General features: G+C 31.8%; 1 protein-coding gene across 1 annotated transcript; it reads left to right on the top strand.

Annotated features, from left to right (window-relative positions):
• Positions 1-5,137: 5,137 nt before the first annotated feature.
• Positions 5,138-12,140, top strand: LOC111883326 (probable serine/threonine-protein kinase SIS8). The gene is made up of 14 exons (XM_023879659.3): positions 5,138-5,729; positions 6,092-6,532; positions 6,714-6,817; positions 7,083-7,702; positions 8,500-8,673; positions 8,820-8,860; positions 9,025-9,093; positions 9,292-9,392; positions 10,284-10,362; positions 10,440-10,538; positions 10,983-11,051; positions 11,157-11,206; positions 11,267-11,443; positions 11,534-12,140. Exons 1-14 carry the CDS (start codon positions 5,328-5,330, stop codon positions 11,622-11,624), a joined length of 2,517 nt encoding a protein of 838 aa, XP_023735427.1. The 5' UTR covers positions 5,138-5,327; the 3' UTR covers positions 11,625-12,140.
• Positions 12,141-20,251: the final 8,111 nt, after the last annotated feature.

Genomic DNA, 20,251 nt, shown 5'->3' with positions numbered 1-20,251 from the left:
TCCCAGGACCGCGCGTGGAGTGGATTCGATTTGGGTCATCGTGGATCGATTGACCAAGAGTGCTCACTTTATCCCGATTCAGGAGAGCATATCGGCCGAGAAATTGGCCAACATTTATATCACGGAGATCGTGGCGCGGCATGGGGTGCCAGTATCGGTTATTTCGGACAGGGATGTGCGTTTTACTTCCAGGTTTTGAAAGAGATTTCATGACGAGTTAGGCACTCGTTTACATTTTAGCACCGCCTTTCACCCGCAGACGGATGGTCAGAGCGAGCGGACCATCCAGACTTTAGAGGATATGTTGCGGGCATGCGTGTTGGATTTCGGTGGTAGCTGGGATACCTATCTTCCATTGGCCGAGTTCTCATACAACAACAGCTACCACCCGAGTATTGACCGTCCCCCATTTGAGATGTTGTACGGTCGGAGGTGCAAGACCCCGATATGCGGGGGTGAAGTTGGCCAGAGAGTCATGGGGAGCACCGAGGTGGTGCTCAAGACTACCGAGAGGATTCAGCAGGTTCGTAGCAGGCTTCAAACCGCGCAGAGTCGGCAGAAAAGTTACACCGACAAGCGTCGATCCGACCTGGAGTTCCAGGTTGGGGATATGGTTCTCTTGAAGGTGTCGCCTTGGAAGGGCATCATTCGATTCAGGAAGTGGGGCAAGTTGGGCCCGACATTTATTGGACCGTTCAGGGTGGTAGCCCGGGTGGGCAAGGTGGCGTATAGGCTGGATCTGCCAGTTGAGCTCAGCCAGATCCACAACACTTTCCATGTTTCTCAACTGCGGAAGTACCTAGTGGACGATTCAGCAGTAGTGCCGATAGAGGATATATAGGTTGATGACAACCTGAATTACATTGAGCGCCCAGTCGCAATCCTCGACAGGAAGTCGAAGGATTTGAGGAACATGCGAGTGGAACTCGTGAAGGTGCAATGGCAGCACCGAAAGGGATCGGAGTGGACTTGGGAGCCGGTGGAAGAGATGATGGAGCATTACCTCGAGTTGTTTCAGGATTGAGCAGCAGACTTCGAGGACGAAGTCTAAACTAAGTGGGGGAGATTTGTAGCACCTGGTTCCTGGTATGTAAGATTTATCTGAGTATTTTGTATTTTGGCCTTGAACTCGGCGAGTTGGAGGCCCGACTCGCCGAGTAGAGACGAGACTTGGGACGCGGTTAAGTTGGCGACTCGGCGAGTCTGCGCTGTCTGATGAAACCCTAATTTCCAAGGGTTTGCACCCTATTTAAACAACCATTTGTGCCCCAACTCCGCCCCATTCACCCTCAGAGCCTTAACCCTCGTTCAAAGCTTTATTCCTTGAGAGATTGAAGCATTCCTTGTGTGCTTTGAAGTTTTGGAGAAGGGAGAAGCATGGATCAAGAAGAAGAAGAGGAGGTCAGCCATCTTTGAGCAATCTCAGAGTTTCCCTTGAGGTAAAACTCGAATTCCCCCTCTGTTTTCATGCTTATTGTTCCTTATAACTCCTTTAAAGCCCTTTTTGATCCATTTCCAAGCTTATGTATGCTTGTGGACTCGTAATAAGCTGGGTAACTTCTAGATCTAGGTGAGATCGAGCTCTAGGAGCTTGGATCTACTGCCTTTATGGACCCATGTTGCATGTACACCTTAGATCTACCCTTTTTAGTGCATTTTGAGCCCTAAAACCCTCATTAGTGAGTATCTACACGTAAAGTTGGAAACTTTACGTGTTATTCATGCTCTAGGAACCCAGATCTGTGGTTAGCATAAGCTGGATTCAAGCAGAATCGACCATTTAGAGACTGCATGGTAACGACTCGGCGAGTCGTTCATCTGACTCGGCGAGTCTGCTCGCGAGTCTCCGAGTTGTCCCCTTTTCGTTGTGTTGAGTAGTGTAGTGAGTCACGGGGGATGACTCAGTGAGTTAGAAGCCGAACTCATCCATGAAGAAACTCGGCGAGTCATTGCCCTGACTCGGCGAGTTCAAGGCAATCTCCTTAGATCATGATCAGACTCGGTGAGTTGTTCATACAACTCGGCGAGTCGCAGCATAAGTGTTCTTCGGATGAAGATGAACTCGGCGAGTTTTTCATACAACTCAACGAGTAGGATGAAGGACTTGAACATCAGTTTGGAAGGGGAACTCGTCGATTCAACGCCTAACTCGACGAGTAGAGACGGGATCCAGGTCAGTCGATTGGTCAGCACCCAAATATGCTAGGCAGTATCCGGTCGAGTGGACCGAAGGGGAGGCCAGCACCCAGATATGCTAGGCAGTATCCGGTCGAGTGGACCGAAGGGGAGGCCAGCACCCAGGTATGCTAGGCAATGTCCGGTCGAGAGGACCGAAGGGGTACGTCGGGCACCCAGATATGCCTGACAATATATGTATGTTATGTGATTATAAGGTATGTGGTACAGTGGGGGAACTCACTAAGCTTTGTGCTTATGTTTTTCAGTTGTTGTTTCAGGTACCTCTTCAGCCAAGGGGAAGGAGCAGGCGCGGTAGCGGCTCATCACACACACTCTTGTTTCCACAGTTATGAGTTTATTCTGGGATTGACACTCTGATATTCTGGTTGTTTTAATGTTGTGGATTTCTATTTGGTTTTCGATGTGAAATGGTTTAATCAAACAATGTTTTAATTATTAATGTTTTCTAAGTAATGTTTTATAACGAAATTTTTGGACATGAAAACTGGGTCGTTACAGAAATTTTCCTATTAATATAAGTGAAGAACAAACCACGTATGAAAACATCATATTAATGATTGTCTCATGTAGGATGAGCAAAGTCTAAAGAAACCGGTCATAAAGACTGAATGTTTATAAAAAATGATTTATTTTGCAAAAAAAAATGTACAAATTGAGAACTTAACCTTGAATAGCCGGTCATAATGACTGAATGTGTATACAACAAAAAGTTAACATGTTTATTTAAAGAAAAAAGACAATAAGAACTAAACATGTATATAGTAAAAACAATATTATCTTATTAAGTCATTTTTTTCATTTTTTTATATCTTTATGTGTAATTTTCTTTTGAGTAATCATATAAATCATTATCTATATAATGATTAAATCTTTTTAAATTATATCTTGTGATTTGTCCGAATATTAATCAAGTGCTTTGTATATCTATGTACTAGGCAAATGTCCGCGCGTTGCGCAGAAACACCTATATAGTTGAAGTCTTTACAAATATATGATTTTTTAAATATAACAATAACGTTGTTGTTAAATTTGATATAATAATTTGTATATACTAAATTAATATAATATATTGATTATTTTGAATTATATGATAATATATACATTTATTATAACTTCATAATTTCAATCGTTTGAATGACTTCTACCCGCGAGTTACACATGAATAAAATTAAATATAATATATGATTTGATGTTATTTATAGTTGTTTTTATTGTTAATTAATTTTTTATAACTTATTTGCTTAATGTTTTAATTTCTATCATTATAATTATTTAAAACATCAAACATTGTTTTTTTATTTTAAAGCTAACAATATAATCATTTATATAAAGTTGTTTTTAACTATTGTTATTGTAAGTTATTTTAAGCTATTTATTTGGAAATTTTTAACGATTATAAAAATATATTTAAGAAATATTTTAGTAAAATTGAAATTACAATTTAGTTTTTGCTTTTATCACTACAATTTATCACTTTTAAGTATTTACAAAATATTCTTTAGTTTTTTTAAATGAAACTGAAATTTATATTTGAGTTGACATTGTAATGCACAGAAACACCTATATAGTTGAACTATTTACAAATATATATATTTTTAAAATATAACACTAATGTTGTTGTTAAATTTGATATAATAATTCGTACATTAATTTGATATAATATATTGATAATGATGAATTATATGATAATATATAAATCTATTATAACGTCATAATCTCAATCGTTTGAATGACTTCTACTAGCGAGTTACACATCAATAAAATTAAATATCATATACGGTTTAATATTATTTATAGTTGTTATTTTTAACTAATTTTTTAAAATTTATTTGCATAATGTTTTAATTTCTATTATTATAATTATTTAAAACATCAAACATTATTTTTTGATTTTAAAGGTAACAATATAATCATTTATATAGAGTTATTTTTAACTATTGTTATTATAAGTTATTTTAAGTTACTTATTTGAAAATGTTTAACGATTATATAAATATATTTAGGAAATATTTTAGTTAAACTAATATTACAATTTAGTTTTTGCATTTATCACTATAATTTATCACTTTTAACTATTTACAAAATATTATTTGGTTTTTTTAGTGGAACTGAAATTTATATTTAAGTTGACATTGTAAGGTTATATTTAAATTAACAATTTAAGTATTTTGTCCAAATTGTTCAAAAATTGTAGCTTTAAACTGATAATGGTTTACATGCAACAACATTTTAAATCTAATAAATTAAGTATAATATGTTAAAATTTAAAGACATAACTTTATAAATAGAAGTAAATATATTATTTTAAAATTGAAATTTAGTCTATTTATGATTACACTTTAGGTTTGATATTTATTTAACCTTATTAACCAACTTACAATCATTATTAGAAAGACACTACAATTTATCACTTTTAACTATTTATAAAATAATCTTTTAGTTGTTTAAGTTAAATAAAATTTATATTTAAGTTGAACCTATAATGTTATATTTTAATTAATAATTTAAGTATTTTATACAGATTATTCAAAAATTAAACCTTTAAAATGATAATGGTTTACATCCAACAATATATTAAAACTAATAAAATTAAGTATAATATGTTAAAAGTTAAAAAACATAATTTTATAAGTATAATTAAAGATATTATTTTAATATTGAAATTTAGTTTATATATGAATACACTTTAGATTTGATATTTATTTAACCTAATTACCAAATTATAATTATTATTATAAAAAAATTGAAAAGTCATGAGAGTTTTAAAATGAATGTGGTGAAAGAAAAAAAGAATAAAAATTTAATGAGATTAAAAAAAAATACTAACTTTATAAATATGTATAAATATGGATGATGTGAGTAGTTCATTTCCGTTATATCACCATATAAATGCAACCTTAACAGCAAAGTACCAAAAAAAAAGAAAAAAAAAAAAGGCCAATGAAATTGAAATAAAAGGAAGGTGGTGAGGAGATCGAGCGGTTAATTTAATTCCCCTTGCCACAGGTTAGCTTGATGAACAAGTGTACCACAGGTTAAGGATCCCACCTTTCAGTGCATCTTTGCCCAGGTTTAGCAGAAAGATTTGTGTGCAGCTGCTTGTTTTCCCATGTGAAACGATCCAAGTCATGTCAAAGATGAAGCATCTACTGCGAAAGCTTCACATCGGTGGTGGTTTCAACGACCACAACAACCGCTTGTCCGCCACCGACACGCCATCTCAACCTCCAGCCACAACACAGTTCCACTCGTCGGCTTCTCCATCTCCATTACCTAGAGTCGGCGCCGTTGATGCTTTATCTGTTGAGAATTTAAATATCAACAACAACTCAGAGTCCTCCGCTGTTGATTTCAATTTCTTCGAGGAGGAATTCCAGATGCAGCTTGCTCTGGCGATTAGTGTGTCATCAGGATCCGCTGAGGCGCGGGAACCCGACGCTGAAACTGCACAAATTAAGGCCGCAGAGCAAAGAAGTATGGGCTGTTCCCCTTCGGAATCGCTCGTTGAATTTCTCTCGCTTCGATATTGGGTAAGATAATTCAAACTTCTAGGTCTTATTTTTCTTTGTTGTTTTGTAAGATCGTTTCAATTCATTGCATTCTATCACAATTCGATTTTGCAGTTCACTGATTCACTTCTATGTTTGACCTAAGTGTTTCGTTTAATATGATCCTAAAATGAATTTCATATTACTAAGATACATGTGTTCAACATTTAATTAGCTTATCTAAATGCCAACAAGGGTATCTAAATTGGACTTTGGGCTTTTATTTTTGCCACAAAAGGCACGTCCTCAAACTAAGCAACACAGAATGAGAGCGACCCAAGAATTTAGTATGAAACTCTAACACAAGTATATTTGTCACTGATGATAGTATTTGGTATTTGCAGAGTAATAATGTTGTAAACTATGATGAGAAAGTGATGGATGGTTTTTATGATGTATATGGGATTACTTCAAATTTAGTCACACAAGGGAAGATGCCCTCATTAGTGGAACTTCAAGCCAAAACAGTATACGATGATGTTGATTATGAAGTAATTCTAGTGGACAGAGCAAGTGATAAGAAACTGCAGCAGCTTGAGGAAAGAGTATCAAATATATCACTTGAATGTCATGCTTCGGGGATAAGCCAGATTATAAGCAGGTTGATCCAGAAAATTGGTAATATTGTTGTTGCACAAATGGGTGGTCCTGTTACTGATGCAGATGAAATGTTGAGAAGGTGGACTACTGCAAGTTATGAATTACGCAACACTCTGAAAACTGTCGTACTTCCCCTTGGTTGTATTGATTGTGGACTTTCACGTCACAGGGCCTTGCTCTTTAAGGTATTAAATGTCTTTTTTCTTTTCGCCTTTTTATTATTTAAGTTGGTTGATGTGAAAATTTTAATGTTGAACCATTAAATAGAAATCAGTGATTCTCTCAGACACATATTTGATGTGCATTAATAAAAACTGTACATTGATATGCAATAAAATAAAATAAAAACGATACGTTTGGTGCTAGGTACTTGCTGATAAGATCAACCTTCCATGTAGTCTGGTCAAAGGGAGCTACTATACTGGCACCGATGATGGAGCTGTGAACTTGATTAAGATTGATAATGGGAGGTATGGTTGTGCATGTTTTCATTTTTAATCAATTTCACCAGATGCTATAAGATATTTTTTATTTGGTCTATGTTGCTACTTTTGGGGCACGGACTCTTTCTTGATATCAAGTCTGTGCAAAAGACATGAATTTGCATAATCGAAAATAGCTCTAGAAAGATTGTCCAATCATGTGGTATCTTTATGTAAAACAAAAAAAACAGGTTTAAAAGTTTGGAGAAGAGGTGAATGATGTAGCATCTTGTTTTGTTTAATGTTTACACAGTGAGTACATTATTGATCTAATGGGTGCTCCAGGCACCCTAATCCCTGTGGAGGTGCCAAGTTGTAATGTTGAAGTAGTAGATATCAGGAGTGGTGCAGGAGGGTATACATTGGATATAAGCTCTGAAAATGGTTTTGCAAAAGTTGTCCCATCAGATTCTTTTATAGGAGGCTCACAATTGAACACTAGAAGTGGGAGTGCTGTGGAGAGAAAGCAAACCAAGAGATTTGAGAGTGATTTCGGTAAGCTACTTCCGGCTCTTGGCAGGTCAAATGAAGGCCGGGTAGGTGGTGGTGGTGGTGGTGGAGGTGGTGGTTCACCTGCCCAAAAGTTGCAGCTTAGTGATGTCTCCAAATGTGTGATAACTGCTGCAAAAAATCCAGATTTTGCTCAAAAACTCCATGCAGTGTTGTTAAAGAGTGGTGGGCCATCTACCGAATCACTTTTAAATTTAAGTAATAGGAGAGTGGGAGAGACAAATGTGCGTGGGGCCTTTCATTTGTTGGATGCTGATCTTGATCTTATTTCCTTTACTGAGATTGGCAATGCAAATGTTAATGGGTTACCTTCTCAAGAAACAAGTGCTCATGGTGAAGATGTCATCAATGATTATGCAGTTGGTAAGAGATTTGCTGAATTTTGTATGATTTTTTCAATAATATTTGGAATTCTAGATTCTATTCCATGGCATGTTTGGTTGGAAATTGGACAATATTTAGTTCCCTATGATATGAATCTTTCAAATTCCTTGTTTGATGGATTTCACCATTCCTAGGAGAGTGGATGGAAACAATTTTTATTCTTTGTTTTTCAATAAAAGATCGAAATACCCTCATTATATATAAGGGCAAAGTACAGAAAACCACTATATCTGGGGCAATTTTGTGGCTTAACCACTTACACTTAATTTTTTCTAATCAAACCATGAGAGCTTTGAGATGTTTTTCCAAATTAACCATTTTGACAGAATATTGTCAAAACGGTTAATTTGGAAAGTTGATGGTGAAATGTGAAGTAAAACAAGTGCTGGTGAGACAGGATAGAACATGTCAAAATGGTTTATTTTGGAAAAATGTCTGAAACTTTTTTGTGGTTTGTTTGGAACATAAAGTATTAGTGGTTGAACTACAAAACTGCTCAAAATATATTGGTTTTATTTTGTGGTTTTCCTTTATATATCGAAAACAAAATTTCAGTTGTATAATAATATGTGTGTGTATATATATCAATAAACAAAAGATGTTCAATTTTAATTATTGAATTCCATTCCATTTCTTGCCAACCAAAGTGGTGATAGATTATGATTTCTTGAAATTGCAAATCCTTTGACATATTCCATTCCTTCCAAAATCATTCTAGAAACCAAACACCTGTTTAGATGTGAAGCAAATTCATGAATGCCCTTTGTCCTTTACAGTAAAGCCTGTAGAAAGACGATATGCAGATAATACCAAAAACAGAAAAAATTTAGACATGAAGTTGGTGGAAACATCTTGCTCCAAATCCAATCAGAGAGAAAGGGAAATCCGCATTGATGAGGAGTGGGAAATCCCATGGGAGGATCTTCAGATTGGAGGACGCATTGGTATTGGTAAGAATTACTTGTTTCCAACATATTCTGTAAAACTGTATTATTACAATGGAAGTGGATCCCATAAAAGTATATATTATATGATAAAAAGAAGGGAATTAGAATTAGATTAATATTTTAGTATTTAATTTCCCTTTCTTGTATAGGTTCTTTTGGAGAGGTTTATCGTTCAGAATGGAATGGAACTGTAAGATGCTTCCAAATCTGAAAAATTAAATTTAGCACTTAAATAAAATCTACTACCAGCTAGTAGTTTCCCTTCCATAATCTTTATGGAAACAAAAATGTTATGCAGGATGCTAGTTTACTTAATTTAGTAAGTAAGCATTCATTATCTGATCCTGATGACAGGAGGTGGCTGTGAAGAAGTTTATGAACCAAGATCTCTCAGGCGATGCTCTCACTCAATTTAAAGGGGAAGTAAGTGCGCTACAACTGGACAAAATTTGCAATTTTTTTTTTTTTTCGTCGACAGGGACTTGCTCTCAATTTATTCTATTGTCTGTATAAAAGACATAAATGCCCTCCTTTTATGTCCTGTGTGAGCCTTCTGGTATTCTTCTTTTGTATACAAGGAAGGATTTGATTGAGTGCATGGTGTTTTGTAATGTTTTGTAGGTTGAGATCATGTTAAGGTTGAGACATCCTAATGTTGTACTTTTCATGGGAGCTGTCACCCGTCCACCAAATCTCTCCATACTTACAGAATTTCTACCAAGGTTCACTGCTTCTTTCAATTCTAACCAAGTCTACAGAAATAGCAAACTACTTTTTATTTTATATATATATATATATATATATATATATATATATATATATATATATATATATATATATATATATATATAGGACATTATGCTTTGACAAATTCGTTACATCAATGATGAAGTTGCTATATTTGGGTAGATTATTAAAGTACACTGGTAAATGAAAATAGGATGCTATAATAATCAAATTAATGGAAGTTCGTTGCATATAACCCATAAGTGTATCTGATTATGAATTTCTAATGTTTTACTAGCTTTAAGTTTTGTGCCTTAATTTACAAGTATTTGTTATTATTGCTACTATTACTGTAAGTGGTTCTATAAGTGGCATATGTGTGTGGCTTTTGTTTCGATCACTAAAATCCTTTTTTTTTACTACCACTCTCATCGTTGGTAACCAGATAAAAAAAATGGAAAATGCAACAAATAGTCCTTGAAGTACATATGTGAAGGATAAATCACAGGAACATTTAATGATGTCCTAATGTTGTTTAATATAAAAGATCGAGGGGAAAAACAAAACAAAAGTTCGTATCTTACCCATTTCTATCAAATTTAACCTGTGATCGATCTAAAAAAAAGTGCTTAAATGAAAGAAACAGCAATGTACATTCGTTCATCTGTACTGTTTATTATAGCATCCTAGTTTCATTTCGTCATTTTACAACATTATATTATGAAAAATCTACAAAAGTATATAGGCAATGTTATCCAAATACAAAGCTACTTCCATTGCTATAATTCGGTAGCTTTAAAAAAAATAATAAATACAATGTGATAATGAGAAAAAAATGTAATTTTTTGATATATTAATTCAGTTTCTTTGTTGTTGTTTTTATCTAGGGGTAGTTTATTTAAATTATTGCATCGTTCGAGTATCCAAGTTGATGAAAAGAGACGAATGCGTATGGCTCTTGATGTGGTACGTACATTGTTTGTCAACATTTGTCTGTTTTATTTGTGATAATTATTATGTATTTGTATGGTAAATGCTTGTAGGCCAAGGGGATGAACTATTTGCACACTAGCAATCCAGTTATTGTGCATCGGGATCTCAAGACACCAAATCTTCTTGTTGATAAAAATTGGGTTGTTAAGGTTAGTATGATTTATATTATAAGGTTCATGAAAATGAAACCTTCATTTATTTGTTAATTTTATAGCATTTTTGTAAAGTCTACATATTTCATCTAAATACAAAGCAGGTTTCATTCTGTAAGTTTTCAAAATACACTTATTTAGTAATTCACTCACACTACTTATGGTTTATGTGCAATGAATTTGGTTGTTATAGCATTCATTCCTTCCTATTACACTTACACCATTGTACTTTGAAAAATCTACCTGGCTATTGCAATGTCTTTCAAATACAAAGCAATTTTCGCTGCTGTTGTTTCAAAGTATAATGTTTTAATACGAAAAAAAAATGAAAGTATCAAAGTACAATGTTGTAATAGAAATAGGATGGTAAATGAAAGTCCAATTTAAGTTGGTGGTGTTGTATTTAGTTGAAATTTAGGAATTGAATTTTGATGTATGCAGGTATGTGATTTTGGGATGTCACGCATGAAACACAATACCTTTTTGTCTTCAAAATCTACTGCTGGAACTGTGAGTTATATTTCTAAAAATAAAATAAAGCTAAATGAGGGAAAATTATTATTATGAATTAAAAAAAAAATGATATTGATACTGATGTTTGGTACTATCTGGCAGCCCGAATGGATGGCACCAGAAGTTTTGAGGAACGAACCTTCGAATGAAAAGTAAGTGAATATTTTTATATTATCTTGAAAAATGTTAATGTTAATGTTTGTGTTTGGCAGGTGTGATGTATATAGCTTTGGTGTAATTTTATGGGAATTAGCAACTTTACGCATACCGTGGACAGAGATGAACTCGATGCAGGTTGTTGGTGCTGTTGGTTTTCAGTTCAGACATCTCGACATTCCACAGCATATTCATCCTACACTTGCATGCATAATAAGCGATTGTTGGCATCTGTAAGTCGCTTGCTTGCTTGCTTTTCTGGTATTTAATTTAAATTGTTATTCATGTCTTTTTGCACATTCAAATTCTCTTTGTTTTTCTAGGGACCCACAGCTGCGGCCGTCTTTCAAAGAGATCATTTCCCGACTTAGACAATTCTCAAATGACACAACAAAAACCACAACACTTAAATAACATGCTATTGTAGTCGGGGATCCAAACACCCATGATTCTTGTACATTGAAACAAAAAAAAAAACAAAACAAAAAAGAAACAGAGAGGAGTGGATCGGGAAGTGTAGGTTTTGTTTCAATCAAAATGATGGATACAAGGCCAAACCAAACCAAACCAAACCACATACATTTTGTTACACTCCGGTTCGTTTCATTGCTGTGCAAAGTGCAGTTATAACTGGGGTTGGTAAATGTTTGTTTGGTAACAGAAGTTGTTTATTTTGATGTGGTAGTTTGACCAAAGAGAAGGGAAATAAACATTTACAAGTGTTTGGAAACAAACGTATGAGGTGTCTCTTAAGTTAAGTAAAAGTTTGAGGTGCTTTTTTTTCTTGTGAAAAAACACACGGTAGTTTACAAACATAATTTATTTGTGAATGGAAACATTTTAGGTGTAGACATAGGAAAGTAAATAGAAATGTTGTTTTTCTTGATCATGTATCAAAACACTTATACGAAAGTTTATTTTTGTTTGGAAGATTTGGTGATTACGGTTTTTCTTTTCTGTCCTGGCTGTGGTTAGGTTAGTTGTGACAAAATTCTTTTCTGTTATCGATCAATCTGAATTGTAATATTATGAACAAATCAGTTGAAAAGAATCAAGTGAAGTTTTAAAGAACTGAAATAGAATAAAAGTTTGGAGTAGGAATATCCACCGATATCTTTAGAAGTAGACCTTGAAATTGCAAAAATAGTCCTTGTGGTTTGTCAATGTTTTTGGATAAGGTCCAAAAAGTAATTTATTACCAAAAACGATTTTTATTTGATGGTTTTGTTGTAGTTTTAGTCCTTACTTGGTTGAGTTTAACAGTATGGCTGTTAACTTTTGGCAAATGACGAATTTACCCATAGGAATCATTTTTGCAGTTTGATCTTTTTACCAAACTATAAGGATCAATTATGCAAATTTTCTTTTTCATTTTATTGAATTCTTTTAATTAATTCTTTTTAACTTCTTTCTTATTGTATTATTTTTTTCATTAGATTATTATATATTAATAAATATTATTTCTAATATATTATATTTATATATTAACAAATATTACTTTATTTGTCGCCATCGGTATCGGTAATGAATGGTCGGCTAGAGGTGGTATGTTGTATGTTTTATGGGGTTTATTGTGCATTGTGTGAGTAGTTGAATGATGTAGTTTTCGTCGAGAATTGTCGACTGTAGGCAATGTTCTAAAAAAGGCGTGAGGCGTGGCGTGGCGGCAAGGCCAAGCCTCAAGCTTAACGGGTTATGGCGAGCCATGGCGTTTTTCAAGGCGTGATGTAAGGTGACGATTTTGTATTAATTTATAATTATATTACTGCATAAATATAAATTTATATCAAATATACCTAGTTTTTAGACGTGTTATATCAACAACTAATAACAGAAAGTTAATAAAAAACACAATACTTGTATGTCCGATTAGAAAAGGTATAAAAAAGAGCAAAAAAACGTGTCTCAAACGAAAAAACACGCGCCATAACACGCCATAACGCGCCATGGCACGCCATATCACACCTTGCCACGCGCCACGCCTAACAGCAACGTTATGAAACTTTTCGTAACGGCGACGCCGCGCCTCACGCCATGGTGCGCCTTGGCGCCCGCCATGACGCGCCTTTTAGAACACTGACTGTAGGCGATGATCGTCGATTTCCAGCGAGATGATATGATGACACAAGGTGGTAGAAGGCAACGAATTAAGGAGCTGACTAGGAGTGTTTGGATTGGATTGGACCTCCTGGTGGTTGTAGCAGGATATGGTCGACTTAGTGGCATATATAGAGGATTCCGACGGATTGTGATGAGGTTGTCTTAGGTGGCTATTGATAGCGTTGGGTGTAACAAGTTGGTGTAGTTTCTGTCAAACAATCGATGAAGGTGATTGACGGTTGTCTCACTGATTTTCGACGATGGGACGCGACACTTTTGCGTATTCTTACAGCTTTGTGGTGGAACCAATAAAATTAAAAAGAAATAATATTATACATTATAAATTATTAATCCAATAAAATGATATTTATTATATATAAAAATAATAATCCAATAAAAAAATTAACGTAATAAAAAAAATTAAATGAAATTAATAATACAATAAAGTAATATTTATTAATAGAAAAATATTATATGGTAAAAAAATATTTATTAATATATAATAATCCAATAAAACAGAATTAATCCAATAAAGAAGAAATTTAAAAAATGATTAAAAAAATTAATAATATAATAAAATAATATTTGTTAAGATATAAATATAATATAATAAAATTAGTATTTATTAATATATAATAATCCAATGAAAAATAATTAATCCAATAAAGAAGAAATTAAAAAAAATTAATAATATAATAAAATAATATTTATTAATATGTGAATATAATATATTAAAAATAATATTAATTAATATATAATAATCCAATAAGAAAGAATTAAAAAAGATTTAATTAAAAGAATTAATGTATAATAATTCAATAAAATGAAAAAGAAAAATTATAGAAATGGTCCTTGTAGTTTGGTAAAAAGATAAAACTGTAGAAATGGTTCCTACGGGTAAATCCGTCATTTTCAAAAACTTAACAGCTAAATTGTTAAACTTAATGAGGTAGGGACCAAAACTACAATAAAACCACCAATTAGGGACTTTTTTGCTAATAAACTTTTTTTTGGACCTTACCCAAAGAATTTGACAAACCACAGGGACCATTTTTGCAATTTTGTCTATTATGAACAAGGTTCTTAAGGAGTGTTTGTGTAGATACACATTTGGCAAGGTGTATGTAGAAGCCAACTAGTTTTCGATTGTCTCTAGATTTGATTGAGATATTTTGCTCAAGAGAGAAAGAGAGTTTTAGTGAGAGGCAAGTAAATTGTTTAAGTAGTTGAAGGAATGATGGTTTGTAGGGCTGTTCATTATTCGGATAAAACCGAATTATCCAATTGGACAATTTGGATTAGACTATTTGGTTCGGATATTCGGATTTTTGGATTGGTTTTCAATAAAACCGAATTATTATTTTGGATTTCGGATTGGTTTTGATTTATAAAATAAGAATCGAATAGTCCAAAAAAGCCGAATAAACATTTATTATTTACCTATTTATAATATATATCTATAATTATTTATTAATTTTGTAATTTATTTTTTCAAATACGCTCAAAACGTTTCACCCGATAAAAAAAACATTAATATGCATTTTCTCTCGAAAGTTTTGTATCTATAAAATATTGAACTATAATATATCTTCTTATTTGTTGTTTATAAATTTCAAATCACAACTAAATTAATTTTTTTTCTTCTTGTGTAAAGTTGGGTAATATTATAATTATATGTCGTTTTAAAATGTTTCAATTTTTGAAAACCGAATTATAAAAACCAATCCAACCGAATTGTAATTGGATCGGATCAGATCAGATTTGAATTCAGTTTGGACAATTCGGATCCATGTTTTGAAAATCAAAATCAATTTGGATTTACTTGATTGGATCGGATCAAACCGATCCATCCAAACAAACACCCCTAGTGGTTTGCATTTTGACTAGTTTTCTTTCATATGTAAAGTAAAGGTATGTTGTTATATTATGATCTGTAAGTATCATTTCTACGCATTGAACATGTCCAGTTTATACATTCTACGTGTAAAATAAAAGTGTTTGAAGTTGCTTTCTTATTGTTAGAGCAACTCCAATGGTAAAACACAAACATAGTGACTTCTAAACATTAAAATGGTATAATCAATCTAACCACACACTAATATGATGTATTTTAGAGGTCAAACATTTGACCTTCATATTTGGTGTTTGAGACCAACTCCAATGATAAAACACAAAAATAATGACTTTTGAACATTAAAATAGTGTGATCAATCCAACTACACATTAAAATGGTATATTTTAGAGGTCAAACATTTTGGCCTTCATATTTGGTGTTTAGTGTATTCTACACACTAAAATGGGGTATTTTAGAGGTTGGTTGGAATGCTAAAGAGAAAAACTAACATTAAAATGGTGTTTTTTTTAGTGTTTCATTGGAGTTGATCTGAGTGCATCTGATATTAAAATGGGGTATTTTAGAGGTTGGTTTGAATGTTAAAGAGAAAAACTAACACTAAAATGGTGTTTTAGTCTCCCATTAGAGTTGGTCTGAATGTATCCCACACTAAAATGAAGTATTTTAGAGGTCGGTTGGAATGCTTGAGAGAAAAAATAACACTATAATGATGTTTTTTGTGTCCCATTGAAGTTGGTCTTAGGACCGTAAAAAGAAATGAAAAGGTTTGGAATAAGTATCATCAATCTATTCCATTCGCCACAATACCAATGTCTCTGCATCTACTTTATAAGTGGATATAATAAATTTCCAATTTGACCAACTAAATAAACCCCAATCCAAGCAAATTTCATTAATTACTTTTTTGGAATATTATTGGAATCCCCTAAGAGGCCCTGACACTAGTGACATGTTTAAATGCGAAATTGATATGCTTTTTGTTGTAAATTTAACAACAAAACAATTTGTAATCTTCACATATGCAATATGGGGTCTCACTAATATCCAATGTTTTATAAACTGGTTTTTTAGTTGAACCAATATGGTGATCGGTTTCCGATTTAACCGGTTCGACCGTCGGTTCAACCGGTTTCTATAATTTTCATTTTTTTTTCTTCATATTTTCGCACACACATAGACAGAGCGGATCTACCCTTTAAAGAGTGGGGGCCTATGCCCCCAATGACTTTTGATGAACAATAAATTTAGTATGCTAATGTGGGATTAATTTTTCATTATATAACAAAGGCTTTCACTTGGTACTTGGTCCTTAGGTAAAGCAAATACAACATGCAACATAAGTCTTTTGACTTTTAAATTTCAAACATCACCTAAATTACTCCAAATTGTATTGTCCTCAAGATGTATTCACAAAATAAGTTAAGAAATTTAACTTAATTTTTGTTTGATAATTTTAATAAGTAATTTTATGTTTTTTGATTTTGATAAATTTTACATTTATTTGATTTTGGTAAATTTGACCAAATTGTAAGTGGTTTATGTGAGTTTTTTCAAGTCAATTGTATTTTGTTAATTAAAACATGTTACAACTTACAAGCATACAATTGCTAAATCATTTGGTCATTAAATATTTTACATGTAGCATTATCTATAAACCATCATTATAACATTTTATTTCAATTCTTTTACTATTACTACTTTATATTTTTAAAATGTATATATTGATAATAGTGAAAATTATTATTTATTAAGATGATATGCTATAATTACCTATATTATTTGTGGATTTTTTTTTCTAGCATGGGCGACCTCTCAAATAGATCATAATGAACATTTTTTGAGAATTTTTCTAATGTATTGTGAAGTATCTTCAAGTGCAATCCGTTTATATTTTTTTTCAGTGTCCACCTCACTCTGAATTCACAAGTGCCCCCAACCAACAAAATTCATATGTCCGCCACTGCACATAGACACCCACAAGTTTAAAAATTAAAAATACACATAAATACAAATTGAAGATCAAGCCAAATACATTAAAAACACGTAACTGTAAGTTTTATATCAATCTACGTACATCAAAAGTAAAATAAAATATAATACAGATACAAAATATAGTTTTAGATGAATACAAATGCATTAAAAAACTTTATAATATTTACCATGTGTTTTTAATCAAATAAATGTAAATAGATGTGAAAAAAAACTAAGTTTGTTATGAAAATGAATCATTTCCATGTGTTTTTTTAGTTTAACCGGTTCAACCAGATTTTTGTAAAAATCGGTCGGTTCATTCCGATTCAAAAATAGACATAAAACCGGTGCTAGTTGAACCGCTATCTTCTCCGGTTCCTGATCTAACCGGTTCGACCAACTGGTTCAAACCGATTTTTAAAACATTGTTAATATCCCATTGATCTCAAAGTTTCAAGTCAAACTGCAACTTGTTTATCTTCACAATTTTAATTTCAAATATCTGGGGGCAACATTGACATGCTATTTTCATACAAATTAATTATAAAGAAAATAATATCAAAATATAACTATGGATATATTTGTAAATTGATTTGAACAGTGTATATGCTTATTATTATGGTTGGACTTAATGTTTTTAAAAGATTTGATTTTAATATTGTATTATTTTTTCTTACAATTTAGTCACTAATTCTTTTAGTTTTTTTTTTTAATTTTAATCATTTAACCGATACTAAAAGACACAAAATTTTCACTTTTTTTTGACATTAGTTTCTTTCAATGTTGACAACTTCCATTTGAAACACATCTCTCTCTCTCTCTCTCTCTCTCTCTATATATATATATATATATATATATATATATATATATATATATATATATATATATATATATATATATAGGGCTAGGTTATTTTGTTTTTTACATTTATCGTGTGCTAGAATACACCAATAGAAATTTAGTAAATTAAATAATTATAGATATTAAATGATTTCCATAATTATATGTATATTAAATAATATCCATAATTATAAATCTCTTTTTATGGAAACTAATTAAATCCGTCGTTAATGCCAACAATAACATTCTTTCAGAATAAATTTGCATATATGTTTTTATAGATGAGTTCGTACTTTGTTTCAAGACTCAATCACTTAAAATACAATAAAGTTGTATGGAATATGAAAAACGAGAGTGTATTCTACTAGAAAACACTCTCATTCTGCTGCAATACACTCTCATTCTTCTAGATATGAATTTATTCTGAAAGAATATTATTGTTGATATTAATGACGAATTTAATTAGTTTCCATAAAAAGGAGTTATAAGTATGAATAGCATTTAATATACATATAATTAATACAAAATTCCTATTGGTACATTCTAGCACACAATAGATGTGAAAAACATTTGAACATATATATATATATATATATATATATATATATATATATATATATATATATATATATATATATGTATAACCGTATAAATATATATTTTTTACATTTAAAAATCATATTCTTTTTAGTAAATACAAGTTTTCTATTTTTAAATAGTAAAGTTATGTATAAATATATATTATTTATTTATTACCGTACTTTTCATTAAATACATAATTTTAATATAAAAATTATATTTTGGCATATAAATGTAATTTTAATATAAAAGTACGGTTTAAATATATTAAAAATATATATTTATTCAAAAAATATTAATTGCAATATTTCTTGTACAACTTTATTTCATTAAATTATAAGGACTACACATTCATACATGTAGAATCGTGGTTATTAGTCATGAAAGGGTGTAATGTGATAAGAACAAATAAAGAAGATTAAAATATCCCGCTAAACTAAAAGAAATATTGGATGTATCAAATTGTAGAAGTTTAAGATGACATGACCTCGTTTAAACCCTAATTTATAATTAAAATTACATATTTATATGTAAAAATAAACATTTTACATTAAAATTACGTATTTAATGAAACATAATGTCATAATATAAATAATACATATTTACACATAACATTATGTTTTAAGTATAAAAAACTTGTATTTAGTTATTATATAAAAACATGGTTTTTTATATATAAAAAAATGTATTCATACGGTTTCAAAAGAAAAAAAAGTTATATTTATACGGTTTCAAATGGAAAATTGTTAACATTGAACGGAATTGGAAAAATATTCGATTTAAACAAGAAAATGTTGTGTCAAAATTGAAAAAAAGTGAAAACTTAGTGTCAAAAGTGAAAAAAAGAAAGAAAACCAGTTCTTATGGTTCGAAACATGGATTGTCATAGGATATTAGTGTCGAGATTCCACCGATTAATTGTGATGAAGTTTGAGAGGAATTTATTTATACGGTTTCAAAAGTAAAAAAAAATTATATTTATACGGTTTCAAATAGAAAATTGTTAACATTGAACGAAATTGGAAAAATGTTCGATTTAAACAAGAAAATGTTGTGTCAAAGTTGAAAAAAAGAAAGAAAACCAGTTCTTAGGGTTCGAAACATGGATTGTCAGAGGATATTAGTGTTGAGATTCCAATGATTAATTGTGGTGAAGTTTGAGAGGAATTTGACAATGTTAGGCGAAGCTATCGTCGGAGCAGGAGCAGATGAACCAAATTGTTGCTAGCGTTCCAACAGACTTCGAGTATATGGACGAGGGTTGTACTCCGGTGAGTTAGGGATCTTTCGATGGAGAAATGTGGTTGGTTTCAAAGATTTTTGATGTGTTTCGGTTGAATGTAGACATATTTGAGAAGATAAAAGCTTATATCGGGGAAAAAGAGATGGGATAAGATTGTATACGAGAGAGAGAGAGAGGGAGGGAGGGAGGGAGGGAGGGAGGGAGGGAGGGAGAGAGAGAGAGAGATTTTAATTTTCTTTAAACAATTTAAGTATTATAATAATTACAAAAATAAAAATAAATAAATTATAAAGGCATAAAGGTAATTTTAAGTGTTGTCCAAAATTAAACTATAGATACGCTACAAAAAGTTTTTTTAACCAAAATCATAGAGTATAATTTTAACGTAATTTTGTCCTTTTCCAAATAAAATCACGGAGGAAAGTCAATCTAGCCCACCGCCAATGGTGTCTG

Source organism: Lactuca sativa, chromosome 5 (assembly GCF_002870075.4).
Source record: "Lactuca sativa cultivar Salinas chromosome 5, Lsat_Salinas_v11, whole genome shotgun sequence".
In the NCBI taxonomy this organism is placed as follows: domain Eukaryota; kingdom Viridiplantae; phylum Streptophyta; class Magnoliopsida; order Asterales; family Asteraceae; genus Lactuca; species Lactuca sativa.
The sequence above is the reverse complement of the archived record's forward strand: the minus strand, read 5'-3'. Positions and strand labels throughout refer to the sequence as shown.

Coding starts and splice junctions, on each gene's coding strand:
- LOC111883326 (XM_023879659.3), top strand. CDS start 5,328: ATGTCAAAGATGAAGCATCTACTGCGAAAGCTTCACATCGGTGGTGGT. Junction 8,674..8,819: donor TGGAGGACGCATTGGTATTG/GTAAGAATTACT, acceptor TTTCTTGTATAG/GTTCTTTTGGAGAGGTTTAT. Junction 8,861..9,024: donor GTTCAGAATGGAATGGAACT/GTAAGATGCTTC, acceptor TCCTGATGACAG/GAGGTGGCTGTGAAGAAGTT.